The 15258-nt window shown below is 38.0% G+C and overlaps 1 protein-coding gene across 1 annotated transcript in view; it reads right to left on the reverse strand.

Moving 5' to 3' along the window:
- Nucleotides 1-480: 480 nt before the first annotated feature.
- The window catches only part of fam135b (family with sequence similarity 135 member B), a 242546-nt gene continuing 227768 nt past the window's right edge, over nt 481-15258 (reverse strand). Inside the window, exons 17-20 of the mRNA XM_028818042.2 lie at nt 13619-13770; nt 10917-11027; nt 5057-5170; nt 481-717 (exon numbers count right to left, since the gene is read on the reverse strand). Of these exons, the coding sequence (XP_028673875.1) occupies nt 512-717; nt 5057-5170; nt 10917-11027; nt 13619-13770 (583 nt within the window). The 3' untranslated portion in view covers nt 481-511. The remainder of the gene's footprint in view (nt 718-5056; nt 5171-10916; nt 11028-13618; nt 13771-15258) is intronic.

Here is a 15258-nt window from a genome sequence, read left to right on the forward strand (position 1 = left end):
ACAGTTAAAGTCCATTTTTGGCAAAATGTCCTCTTTTTACTGATACTAACATGTACATCAAATGCTTTAAACCTGAACTAGAAAAGTAACTCTTGAATGAACAAAATAATGTACAAGAGGGCCTGGGCCTTATAAAGTGTACCTTTTAAAAATATTGTTTATCAGGAAGATAACTGTTTAACACAGAAAATGTAGCTCTTGAAATTAAGAGCAAAGTGATTTCATATAAACTATGAAATAAAACTAATATTATATTCATACAGATTTCCCAACACACATTTAAAACAGGTTGAATTTTTTACATTATTTACAAAATAACGTGAAACTCATTATGGGATGGAGGTAAGAGTGTATTTTTTGGTTGCCTTTATTTTTTTAAACATTTTGTACGTATGATTTTTGTATTAATGATTTGTTCATGAAAATACTAGAGTATTATTTTTGCTAAATAAAAAATGAATCTTACAGTATAGGACAATAAATGATCTGTTATTTATTTAAAATCAGGAGACTACTTAAAATAATTCAGTCCCGTGACAAGAAAAAATTTCTCCAAGAACAATTCTGAGTCAAGAACAGCAATGTGGGCAGCTCTTCCAATCAAAGTGTTGGCAGTATTTGGCAGGGCATGGAACACATTTTGGCGAATCAGAGTGCACTCCTTGGCCTCTATGACGGGTTGCAGCAGGTTGTTTATCATCTCTGCATAAACAGGACCTAATGATAAAGATTGAAATCATGTTATTTCAGCAATATTTTTTCACTTCTGTTGAATGTGATTCAGCTTGCCTTGAATGAATTATACTGTCTGAAAGGGACAAGACATTCATGCATACAGTAGTACCAAAGACATTTACAAAGAACTGCATATTTTACCAACAAGTATATTAGGTTATGAAAATTGAAACTGTGACGAGAACAGATCGCTCAGTCCAAAAAGTCTGTCCATCCTATTCACCTAAAATATTCACCAAAATAACATCAAGCTGAGATTTGAAGGTCTCCATAGCTCTACTCTACAGTTGTGCCCAAAAGTTTTGAGAATGACAGAAATATAAATTTTCACAAAATTTACTGCCTCAGTTTTTATGATGGCAACTTAAATATACTCCAGAATGTTATTAAGAGTGATCAGATGAATTGCAATTAATTGCAAAGTCCCTCTTTGCCATGATGATGAGCTTAATCCCAAAAAACGCATTTCCACTGCATTTCACTCCTGCCACAAAAGGACCTGCTGACATCATTTCAGTGATCCTCTCATTAACACAGGTGAGAGTGCTGACGAGGACACTCTATCATGCTGATTGAGTTTGAATAGACAGGTTCAATTGCTGTGAAGAAGGCTTTGGGGTACTCAAGAAAGTCTAGCAAGTGCCAGGACCGTCTCCTAAAGTTGATTCATGGTTCGAGATTGGGGCACCAATAGTGCAGAGCTTACTCAGGAATGGCAACAGGCAGGTGAGAGTGCATCTGCACGCACAAGTGAGGCGAAGAGTTTTGGAGGATGGCCTGGTGTCAAGAAGGGCAGCAAAGAAGACATTTCTCTTCAAGAAAAAAAAAATAGGGACAGATTAAAATTCTGCAAAAGGTACAGAGATTGGACTGCTGAGGACTGCTGGAGTAAAGTCATTTTCTCTGATGAATCCCCTGTCCAATTGTTTGGGGAATCCGGAAAAAAGATTGCCTGGAGAAGAAAAGATGAGTGCTACCGTCAGTCCTGTGTCATGCCAACAGTAAAGCATCCTGAGACCATTCATGTGTGGGGCTGCTTCTCAGCCTAGGGAGTGGGCTCACTCACAATTTTGCCTAAGAACACAGCCTTGAATAAAGAATGGGACCAAAACATCCCCCAAGAGCAACTTCTCCCTTGGTGATGAACAATGCCTTTTCCAGCATGATGGAGCACCGTGTCATAAGGCAAAAGTGATAACTAAGTGGCTCGGGGAACAAAACATCGAAATTTTGGGTCCATGGCCAGGAAACTCCCCAGACCTTAATCCCATTGAGAACTTGTGGTCAATCCTCAAGAGGTGGGTGGACAAACAAAAACCCCAGAAATTCTGACAAACTACAAACATTCATTATACAAGAATGGGCTACCCTCAGTCAGGATTTGGCCCATAAGTTGATTGACAGCATGTCAGGGTGAATGGCAGAGGTCTTGAAAAAGAAGTGCCAACACTGCAAATGTTGACTCTTTGTATAAACTTAATGTAACTGTCAACAAAAGCCTTTGAAACTTATGAAATGCTTGTAATTGTACTTCAGTATACCACAGAAACATCTGACAAAAAGATCTAAAAACACTGAAGCAACAAACTTTGCGAAAACCAATACTTGTGTCATTCTCAAAACGTTTGGCCACGGCTGTACACCATGCTACTTGGTAATTTGGTGTCTTATACCTAAACAGAAACAGGCACTGTTCTGGATGGACCAGAAGATGAAGAAGGAGGGCTAAAGACAGAAGAATAGTCAAAAATTAGCAGGGGTTTCCAGATAAACAAAATCAAAATGGCTAAAGGTCAAAACTATTCCTAAAAACTGAGTTGCCTAAATAAAAAAACACACACACACGCACACACACACACAGACAAAGATTTGTTTATAAAACCAAATATTTGGACATATTTGAGAACAATGCCTCACCATGTTTTATACTGGTGTCAGATGTGAATCACTTGTGAGATCTGGTGAACCCATTGGTGAACCCAGCAACCACATTGTTTGTGGTCTTTGACTAACAGTCCCTGGGGATGGTTGTCCTCCATGGAGAATCATTGCCAAAAGCCATCCCCCACTCCACTGCCCCCCTTGGAGAATTTCCAATCACAAGACACTCCCCAAACCTTATGCAACCCTTACCCATTTAGTACTATTGTGCGTCACAACTCTTGAGTAACCCAAATTCAATCAACATGTGACCCAAAATAGGTTGCAAGCCATACTTTAAGAATCTACTGTATGTTGTAGGAGATGCTTCAATAGTTCAATGAAGTGTTGCTTATTGACAGTCTGTCCACTGGGAACAATATTTTTATGAACGTGTCCATCAATGTCAAAAAACATGATTATCATTGTCTTGATGTTCAATATGACCTGACATGCTTTTTTCTTTGCGCCCTCCCCCACCATAACCTATCGTCTATGGGGGAAGAGCGAAAGCTTTAGATTCATAAAGGATTCAGATCTCCGGTTTTCGATGGATCTCTACGTTTTAGGGTTCCCTGATACTGAAACACTGATATATCAATGATGGGTGAGTGTGTGTCTGTGTGTCATAGTTTCTTGAGGATGGTCTGGAGCTAAAACGGCTGGACGGAAAAATACCAAAGTCGAAACCTAAACCAGTTATGAGATAATGATATACTAATTAGAGGTACACTAGCAACCCTCAAATACAATAATTCTACAATTAATTATGAATTCTTCTCGTCAATTGCTATCACAATGACCTATATGATCATAAAGTTCAGCATCAGAGTGGTACATAATTACTGAAATGTTATTGGGTAACTTGGTTTCTAGGGCCCAAAGACTACCGATACTCGCGTCCGAATTTTTATGGTTTGGAGAAAAAAATCACCAGAGTCACACGCAGGACTGTAGACATACATTAAACACTCAAGCAACTCAGCTGACTCTTGGTAGACTGGTTAACCAGACTTATAGGCATGCAATACCTAGCAGCATATTTGATCACTACACTCTACTCCCTTGATATTTACCGATTTTGGGAATTTTTGGGTCCCCCCTTGTACGTTTTTTTGTTAAAAAAGGAATGTCTTTAATTCTGAAGAAAATTACGAATTGCATCTTGTCCATGTCCCAGACTTACTGTTAACAGTATCTATAGTACATATATAGTAGAGCATAGTAAAGTATTTGTTGCTTGTCCTGCTGGTACAGTAAAAGGTAGCGACAATACAGTAAATATTATAGTTACACATATACCTAAACAAAACAATGGCAATCATACGAAATTAAAAATAAACATCCATCCATCCATTATCTGACCCGCTATATCCTAACACAGGGTCATGGGGGTCTGCTGGAGCCAATCCCAGCCAACACAGGGTGCAAGGCAGGAAGAAATCCCAGGGCAGGGCACCAGCCCACCACAGGACACACACACACCAATCATACACTAGGGACAATTTAGGATCACCAATGCACCTAACCTGCATGTTTTTGGACTGTGGGTGGAAACCGGAACACCGGGAGGAAACCCACGCAGACACGGGGAGAACATGCAAACTCCACGCAGGGAGGAGCCAGGAAGCGAACCCAGGTCTCCTTACTGCGAGGCAGCAGCGCTACTACTGCGCCACTGTGCCACCCTAAAAATAAATAACAGATATAAAAACAGTTATCAGAGAGAACAAGAAAAAATTTGAAAGCGTAACTGGCCAGTAACATTAAATTGATCATACATAATGATTAGAAGTACAGGTTCGTATGTAAAGAGTGTTGGTCACAAGTCAAGCAGAGGATTGTACAGGAGTTAACAGTTAAATGGCAAGGAGTAAATGCTGTTTCTGAGAGTGTTGGTAATTCATTGAATGATATGATATAACTTGCTTGATTGCCGGGAGTGCAAATGGTTTAAAGCATGTTGTGGATCTGAGATAACGGAAAGTGCTTTCTCAAGGTGTTAGAACAGTATTAGCTTTTCACAGCTGCACAGTGCACAAGTCATGACTGTACTCTTACCGCAACGTCAATTGCAAGTTCCATACACATAAAATGACACAAAGTAGACATTCGTAACAAGTAATTCAGATGACAACAAATCCTTGAATGTCAGAAGAGAAACTCAATGAAAACATGACAAGAGCATGAAACTTTGTTTCAGCTTTCAAGCCTGCATTAAAACTTAGACATGGTAATGAATAATGACATATAAATAACAATTCACATGACACACTGTCATTTAAATATTTTAAAATAAATGTCAATGTAAATTAAAACTCTTTTTAAATTATGATATTGTTGGTAATAATAGCTCAGTCATTTTTTACCATTTGTTATGTAAGTAATTCAAATCATATACCTGTACTTCTATCTTTCAGTGCAGTTCTACACATCTCTATTCGAGCCGAGTGAAAAGGAACGTAGCGATCCTGAGGAGATGCCACTAGAACAACATTCTTAAAATATTGCAATCCTGAAAAAAAAAACAACATAAACAGGAGATTCATGTTTAAAATGTATTATTGCATACAGTTCAGTTATTTCTTTGTTTCAGAAAAGCTAGCTACTGTGAGTAATGCAGAAAAACATGCATATTGATGGGAAATTGTTGGTTAAAAGGCAAGACATGGCATGCTCCAGTGACTTCCAGACATGTCATTTGACAACCTCAGTGATAACATTTAATGACCCACCCTGACAAAATCACAAATTTGTTATTTGATTTTATCCTACGTTATAGGGGTGGACTCATGTGTGCTAGCTTGACACCTAGTGAGCACTCACCTAGAACTACAAAGCTTACAACACAGTCTTGAGGAAAATGGGAACATGAGTGTTTTGGACCACACAAACAGAAGAAAGGCGCATCTGAAAATGAAAAGGCCAAACGTGCGGCTGAAAATGCCCTACCTGTTAAAACTTCATACAGCAGCACATTAATGGTATCAGAATGTGGCAAGCCTTTGATACTTTGGAACTGTAAAAGTGTGCTAAAAAGGGATATTTTTAGTCATGTAATCGGACATCCTCAAGGCGATGAAATCCAGAAACTACAGATCTTAAATCTGACACCCCCTTCAACTATAAGTCTTATATAACACGCTGCTGAGTTTAGTTATACAAAGCCCCATTGTATTCAGTATATGCCATGAACAATGAATCGGTCATCTTTAGTCAGCCTTTAAAGCTATTTATTGCAAGCAGCATTAGGATTAGTTATGTGAGAAATACAGAATTCTGCTAGACACCAGGGGCCTCATGCATAACGCCGTGCGTAGAATTCGCACTATAACATGACACAAGCACAAAAGCCGAAATGTGCTTACACACAGAAAAATGCAGATGCAGGAATCTGTGCATACGCAAACTTCCACGTTCTTCCGCTACATAAATCCCGATCGGCGTGAAAAGTAATGCTCATGCACGCACCTGCTGTCCCGCCCCAACTCCTCCCAGAATTACGCCTCTTTGAATATGCAAAGCAATATAAATAGCCCTTAAGCTCAGCGTTCTGTGAAAAGGCAATGGCAAAAGTACGAGGAAAAATAGAAGAATTTCAACGAATACCAAATGGAGGCAAAGAAAAACGTACTAATTGTTGGTTTAAACAGTTATATAAGCAACAAAAGCGTGATGGAGAAACTTGAAAGCTCAAGTTCACAAAGTCGCACAGTGCCCGAAATAAAAAAGAAATTGTCACATATCAAAGTCGGCGTGAAAAGGTGACTCGTAGCCCACCGTCTAAGTGTCATATGAAAGCTTATTAGGGTACAGAGAAAAGAAAAAGGCACAGTGTGAAAAAAGCACGAAATGTCAACTTTAATCTCAAAATTTCCACTTTAATCACGTAGTTTATTTTGTCATTAAAGTAGAACATCATAAACTTCATCTTAAAATCGTTTTACTTACTAGTTTCTCAAATCCTATCGTAACTAAAGTAGCACGTTAAATGCTTTGTTGTGTATTTGATCTTATATGTGCTCTATGTGCCTGAATCACTAGGTGCTCTTCCTCCGACAGGACACAGAATCCATTACATTCATAATATTACAGCTCTCTGAATAATTAAAATACTGAGATGTATACGTGATATCATTTTCATGATGATATGAGTTAAAGCATGTTGTTAAACATGGGAACACGGTGGCGCAGTGATTGTTCATGTCTTACGCAAGATGCTTGCTGCGCCATGTGCGACCTTCGATGGAATGCTTTATTACAGAAGTACTGTCTTTTTCAAACGTACTAACCTCCAATTCCTGTCCTTACTTTTCTTTCTCCAAATACCCAATTGCAACACAGTCAGCTCTGTAATAGACGTTAAGTCATCTGTAAGCTTAGAACGCTGATTCTTCAAAACTTTTAAGGAACATCGAAATATCTTCATAATGTTCAATTATTCTATCCATCTATCCTTCCAGTGTCGCGCCAGCCACAGCATGAATACAGCGCGAGGCAGGAACAAACCGTGAACGAAGCTCAAGCTCGCTAGCACTGCGGCACCGTGTAGTTAAAGTTTTATCTGTATAATATAATAAACATATTTTGCTGCATTTCATCTTAAAAATGATATCATCATCATATGTAAATACACGCTTTATAAAGTGCAATATTATAACTATATCATAAGAACTATTACCTCACAGTAACTTGCAAATACAAACAGTTCTACAAAGAGCACTCGATGGACTGATTGAGTGTGTGTATGGTTCTTGGGATGAAACTGTTTGTGAACCGCGAGGTCCGAACAGGAAAGGCTCTGAAGCGTTGGTCGGATGAGAGCAGTTCAAATAGCGAATGGCTGAGGCAGCGAGTGCTTGATGCTGTATACCGATAATTCTCTTTTCAATCGCTGTAGATCTGTGATTCACACTCAGATACAGTGATATAAATACTCTGAGCAGTGCAGTGAGAGTAATATGGAAAAAGATGATCCGCTGTGGCAACTCCTAATTGGAGCAGTTGAAAGAAAAAGAAGGTGCAGTGAGTGCAGTGAGAGTAACAACGCTAAAGCAGTTATGGTATTTAGAATAGTTTGACCATTCTGTGGACCATTATATTGTTACAGGTTAATTACAATCAGATGCATTAAACTTATAAACAATATGCGGTTAATTTCAGTGTATTTATAAATCCGCGTCAGGGATGTGGATCTAAAAAAGAAAGGGAAACCACACAGGAACAGTAGCACTGCTTTGACGCTGGGTGCCGCCAGTCTGCAAAACCAAGCAGAGAACTTGCATACGACAGGGTATGAGCTACCGTGGAAATGTGCGTGGCTTTACGCCAAGTTTAGGTTTTATACATCGCGATTTGAACGTGGAAACGTTCTTACGCAACATTTCTGTGCGTACGCACCGTTTATACATGAGGCCCCTGGTGAAGGAGCACTCTGAATGTTGACCTTGAGGAGTAGAGGAAAATAAGGTGAACAAACCGCTCAAATTCTACATGTAGCATGTTGCATGGGGCAGCTTCTTTGAACATGATATGCCAAACCAGGGAGTTAATGGGATACACTAACCCCTTTTCTCTCTCCCCTACAGATGCTCTGAATAGAGGTATGCCTTACTCCTTTTTCACTACTAGTGACCTAATTTCTGGTTCGGGCCCCTTGGACACATCCTTTCCTCTTCAGCAGCTATAAAAACAGCCACTTTCACTCACTCCTCAGTCCCGCTTCGGACATAATCTGAAGTGACTACTTGGCTCTATTGTGATTCAATATTTTTTTTTTCTTTGTAGGAATTCGAATACACGAAGTGGAACCCCAAAACCTTTTCTCCCTTTTTTGTCTTTTTTACAGCTGTAACAGCAAATTCCAATGAAAGCATTTTTAAATCTTTCAAAATGTCCCCTGAAGAAGGGGCCTGAGTTGCCTCGAAAGCTTGCATATTGTAATCTTTTTAGTTAGCCAATAAAAGGTGTCATTTTGTTTGACTTCTCACTTCATTCATAATGGCTAACACAGTACAACACCCTAGTACTTAAATCTTTAATAAACTCTATTTTTCACAAATTAACAAATAAAAGATAGTTGCAGATTTATTAACAAAGCTTTCTGGGATTATTCACCACACCATACTGGAGAAGAGAACCATGGGAGCATATTACCTCTGATCTGGTCTGGAAATGTATGTAAGAATCTCAGAAAGACATCAACACTGTAGCTAGGGAAATAATGGTTTGGTCTGCTCTCCTCAGCTTGTTGCCATTAAGGCCTTACCAAGACATCCAGTTAAGAAGATCAGCCAAGTTGTCATATTTTGTGTAGATGTTAAAGTATCTGTGCCATTTTTAGGTGCATTCACATACAATTTGAAAAGTACCTACTGCAATAGCCATGCATGTTAGTTTGACCACATGAAACAACTTGCCTCTGTGAACTGATTTTGTTGAAATTTGGCACACTCATTCTTCAAGGAAATTGTTCAAATTTCATTGAGCTATCAAGAATACAGAATGATCTAGGCATTTTTCATAATCTCCCATTGAAAAGCATAGGTGAATTTGCAAACTTATCATTAAACACAGAAACGCTCTGTATGACGTCAACTATGTATTAGTTTACCTTGACAGCAGTAACTGTATATTTGTAATGTTTGTTCTTGAACTTATTTCACAGCTGCTCCTGACAGCAAAACAGTCAAACATCTCCAATCATGCAACCTGAAGCAAGTACGCCTCGCTGCATGACATGGAATGGGGCAGAGTTAGATGCAGGTGGGTGTGTATTTATTTATTCAATTCACAAATAATGATATTGTTTCTGTTTTCAGTATGGTAGTAATGATATTGTTTACTTATTCATCACTGTACCAGGCAAGTTCCTTACTCTACCAGAATGCTGGGGTAGGTCTTGTTATATGTGAAAAGTAGCTTCTGCTTCTGCCCCATGCCATACTTATCTATGCAGCGTCTACCGTAAACTTTAGTCACACCAACACAGCTCTCCTGTTCCTTGGAACTGAAGTGGGTAAGTGACATAATGTTCATGTCCATAAAAGTAAACAATAAAAGCAACTTAACTTACGTAGAAATACATAAAAGATGGCACAGTGACACTTTATGCTAGAGTGACTAAACTGTTACAACAAAAACTGTATTATCTAAAGATTATAGTGATTTAATAGTTCTTCGACACTGTAATTTATCAGAAAAGCACCTCAAAGAACCACTATCTATCATGTTCAAGTACAGTCAAAAATTTTACCTTGAGACTTCAGTACAGACTTTAAATCTCCATCGGGTAGTTCTTTGAAAAATACTATGTTTAAGAAATGTGAACTACAGTTAATCACAGACCCTCCACCTCCCACAACAACTAACAATGAATCTTTTCATTACTTCAGTTGGAATCTCCTGTCTATGAAAGTAATTCCAGCTACATAATATTGTAAAATGATATTAAAAATATATTTTATCTACACTTCTCCATCTATTCATTATCCAACCTGCTATATCTTTAACTACAGGGTCACAGGGGTCTGCTGGAGCCAATCCCAGCCAACACAGGGTGCAAGGCAGGAAACAAGCCACTGTAGGGCGCCAGTCCACCGCAGGACACACACAAACACACCCACACACCAAGCACACATTAGGGAGAATTTAGAATCGCCAATGCACCTAACCTGCATGTCTTTGGACTGTGGGAGGAAACCACAGTACCTGGAGGAAACCCACGCAGACACGGGGAGAACATGCAAACTCCACGCAGGGAGGACCCGGGAAACAAACCCGGGTCTCCTAACTGCGAGGCAGCAGCGCTACCCACTGCACCACCGTGCCGCCATGTACATTTCTAATGCATGTAATTATATTTCATTATCACTGTTACTTTTGAATATACTCAGTGTTACAAAAATATATACTAAAGAAAAAAGTGATAACAAACTCTGATAACTCATTTTAAACCAGGTAACCAAGTCTCTAAATCCACCTAAATGTTACGCTGTGAATACTTTTTCTTACTTGTCTCCAATGAGATGCCTCATCTAGGGATACAAATGTCCCAGTCTAAAATTTCAAATGCAAAGGACATGCTTCAAGCAGTGAGACCCAAGAGTTAACCAATCACTCACTATCAAATTTAAAGTATAACTGACTATACCATCATCTACCAGTGTGTTACAAAAAGAAGATTTGAAACAACAATTTGACATAGCTTGACATAATTGCTCCTAAGCAATTCTGAGGTAGGCAATTAAATTAACAGTTACCTGGCTTCTGGCTAAGCAAATACAGGAAGGTTTTACGAGGATCAGTATTGTCTCTAAAAGTTAACTGTAAAAGAGACCCAGACTTCTTCAACTTCTGCATAAGCCAGAGACCTGGAAAACAAACAAAATGAAAGTACATTAAAATACTGTATGTCACTCTAAATGTCATTAAGCTTTCATTCAATTGATAATATTAAAACAACACACCACATCAAGGTTATACAGCTAAAATGTGTGCTGCTGACTCTCTTCTTTATTTTCAGCATGGCGATAAACAAAAATCATTTTTTTTGGATTAAGATAATGATTAGGATTGATTAGGACAATCTCATAAGAGAAGACATTCCTGTTAAATATACATTGTTTCTAGTTGGCAGGATGCAGACATTCTGATTTCTGTTTTATGTAGCAGATGCTAGCTAACAGGTGAATCTTGTACACAATCCGGACAAAGTGTGCTGTTTCTTAAACCAGCTGTATTAGTAGTGTAATGTATCACATTCTCAACTTTTTTATGTTTCAGAGAGAACATTTTTACTCACTTTTTGATTTTACTGTGTCATGCGCATGGGAGACAGCTTAAGGGCTCTAGTGATGGTAGTTATGCATCGAACCAGGTGTTGTTGCCATCTGCTAATGTCTTCTTTCTTCCTCTGTCTACAGAACGGAAGACTGAAAGTCATGTCACCTCTGATGTCACTTCCATTGTCTGCCCATCTTGTATCCGCGCCTTCCTGCCTGGAAGCCATATGACCAGTGGTTCAGCCATTTTTGAATTAGTTCTGTTTGGAACTCACATCTGAAAAGATGTTTCCATAACTTATTGCATGTTCTTTGCTTTGTGTAAACCTTCAAATTATATGGGGTCACCAGGGTGGTTCCCCAACTGTTTCATATTGTTGTGTCTCCTTTTATAACTGTTAGTTTTTTGTTTTTTTTGTGCAACGTTTGAAACTGTCATAAAATATTTAGGCTGCTCTGGTTGCAACTGCTGATTCCCTGCAGTGGTTCTGCATTGAACATATATGCTAAACAGTTTGTTAATGGGGTAAGGGTCTTTAAAGGAAAGGTGTCATGTAGACTTCTTTGTTTGAACTTTACCTTAAACAACAAGAATAAAAACATTCTTATTGTTAAAGAAATAAACCCCAAAATAATAATAATTTTTTTATAGGTTACGCCAGGTAGTCTGTAGTGATGGGTGAGAAATATTTTTTATGTAATGTTTTCATACAAAATCACAGAAAAAAGTTTAGAAATAATGGTAATCTGTGCTGTGGCTCATTTGATGTTACTCAAATGTAGTAATTGTGATTCTATAAATTTTAATCTGAGGAATAAGCAAGTACATTCCTAATATAACTTGAGTGTACTAAGTGAGGCAAGCACTTAATGACACCTTTAATAATTTGGGTCTTGCCCTCCATATATTTTGGATACTCTTAGCTTAAATATGCATGTGTGCAATAAACAATCTAACTGGATTACACCATGCTTTGTGTAAAATGATGAAGAGCGTGCTTTGTTGATGGCTGAATTCCTTCCAATATTTTAAGATTCTAGTGCAGTACTTGAATCTGTAAAACCTGACTACAGAATATTTCCAACATTACTAGATTGTATCATTTCAATTCTAGATGCCAATGGAAAATTTAAGATGTTGGGTAGGTGTCTTTTAACAAAGTTCATAATTTGTACACTGTATAAGCAGTGAACAGCTGGAAATATGTATTTGAAACATACATATTCAGAGGATGCATGCCTATTGTCAACACAGAAATCTCTAAAAGTATGGATATGAAGCGACTCCCAAAAATACACAATGTATGATGGTTATGCATGGGAGCAGCTGACAGCAACATCTTGGCCTTAAAAGTGCCTCTTACATTAGAACCAACTTTTGAGCGAGTAATGACCCACTAGATTAGTGGTAAACTGGTGACAGGAATCAAAGGAGCTCAGAGCAAAGCTTGCTTATTTATGGAGAACATTAATAAATTATTTGCAAATTCTAAAAACAAACTTTGAACAGTATCTCAAGTGGAAAATTGTATTTTTTCTAAATTAAAAATTGATCAGAACTTTCTTTCTCCACTGTGTTATAATGGATGGATTAGGATTTTTCAACTGAATATAATAAGGCAAGAGAAATGTAGCTCTTTCTCCATCATGACTGATCGTTGCTGTTCCAATCCACTTGTAAATCTCACAATCCTTTCTTCCCTCACTCATGATGAAGACCTCAACATACTTAAAGTTCTCTACCTGAGGCAGCATCTCATACCAACGGAGGGCTACCCTCTCTAGGTTTCTTTGGGTAGTGACCAAAAGAAGTAAATTGCAGATACAAGGGGCAGAAATTAGCTTTTTCTGCAGGGTGTGTGGACTTAGCCCTAGAGCAAGGGTGGGGGGTGCAGACAATCAGGAGGAGCTCAAAGTGGAGAAATTGCTCCTCCGTATCGAAAGAAGCCAGATTAGGATGTCTCCTGAACGCATACATCAGTGAAATTAATAAATACTGTATTATGTATAAAAAATTTGTAAGAAAATTTGTAAGAAATCTATCTAATGTTTTCAAAACTATGTTTCAATTTTAAACAAGTCTCGAGTCTTTTTGTTTTCAATCAGTTTATAAAAAAAAATATGCAAATATAATGGGTTATCTGAACAATAAATTGATGGTAAGAAAAGTCTATACCCACCTGTGCTGACCAAAGCACTGCTATTGTAAAGCGTTCCCAAGTGAGGTCCGGACAAAGAAAGGAATGTGTGCAACTTATTCAGGTAATAGCGAAAGCGTGGCCTTGTCAACACAGATCGAATTATGATGTTGCCCAGGGAGTGCCCTATAAAGCTACAATACAATACAATACAAAAAGAAAAAAGAGAACTGTATTATATGATGTCTAAAATCCCTTCTACAGTTACATAATCTTAATTTTTAACGTTACAAAATAAACAAGAACCACAAAATCTCCTTTGTTTTAACATCCAGTATATGTAGTGGAACTGTAACTAATCTGAAACTCCTAGTTTGCACACACTGAAAATGCAACATCCCCATCTGCTGTTCACAGTGCAGAAATGCATACAATAAGCTGTATAAATTGGTACTGATACATTTAATAAATAATTCAGTGAATATGCGTTAGTTTACAACTTTATAAAACTCATGTCAAACGAAAATACAGCAATAAATAATAGAATATTACAGTGATAATACAGTGATATTAAAACTTTATAGCCATCTTACATTGCGGTAAGACACAGAACATTCCAAATCTTCATAGGTTCTGAGAAGAAGTATTTGTCGTCTTCCTATTATCCTATATTTTTGTATATGTTTCACAATAAATTGCTTCTTAACTTTAGATATAATGAAGTATTAGATAAAGGAAACCAGAGTAAACATATAACACAATTTCAAAACTGCTACTTAATATATTTAACATCTGTATTACCTGTGTGAGAAATATATTGCCCCTTTAGTTACTCACTTGAACAGCTGACCACAGTTAATTACACTCATTTGTTTGAAAATATACAAACCATATTACAGTCAGCTCTGCTGGATCTAAACTTCACCACATGATGACCCTTACCATGGACTGATGTAGTCACCACAAGGTTTCTAGAAGAAGACTTGAAGAAACCGCCAAAAGGTTAGGTTAGGTTTAGGTTTAGGTTTATTTGTCATATATAGGTTAACACAGGGTCAACATACAATGAAATGTGTATGACGAGAAAAACAAGTCACTCAGCCTAGATCCAATAAAGCTAAAAAAATAATAAAAAAAAAAAAAAAAATTTACAAGTTAAAAATAGACAAGCCATATAAAATAAAATGTGTACGTATAAAAGAAGTTATAGAGCAATATGAGTTGGATGAGCAGCAAGTACAAATGACAGTTATTGCACAGATAATGTTTTACAAGTTCAGATGCATATTCTATAAAGTGCAGATGCATGTTCCAGTCAGTATTCAGAGTGTGTGCAGGTACAGTTTGTGTATGAGTAGTGCAATGTAGATGTAATGTAAGTGTATGTAAGTGTTCAGGTGTTGCTGTTGAGGAGTCGAATGGCCTGGTGGTAAAAACTGTTCTTAAGTCTTGTAGTCTGAGCAGCCAGACTCCTGTATCGTCTGCCAGATGGTAACAAGGAGAACAGCTGGCGTGCTGGATGGCTGTGGTCCTTTATGATGCTGCTTGTCTTACGCAGGCACCGATGGAGGTAAATGTCTTCAATGGCAGGAAGACTCTTGCCCGTGATGTGCTCTGCTGCCTTCACCACTCTCTGTAGTGATTTCTGGCTGCTGGCAGAGCAGCTCCCATACCAGACGGTA

Source organism: Erpetoichthys calabaricus, chromosome 13 (genome assembly GCF_900747795.2).
Source record: "Erpetoichthys calabaricus chromosome 13, fErpCal1.3, whole genome shotgun sequence".
NCBI lineage: Eukaryota > Metazoa > Chordata > Cladistia > Polypteriformes > Polypteridae > Erpetoichthys > Erpetoichthys calabaricus.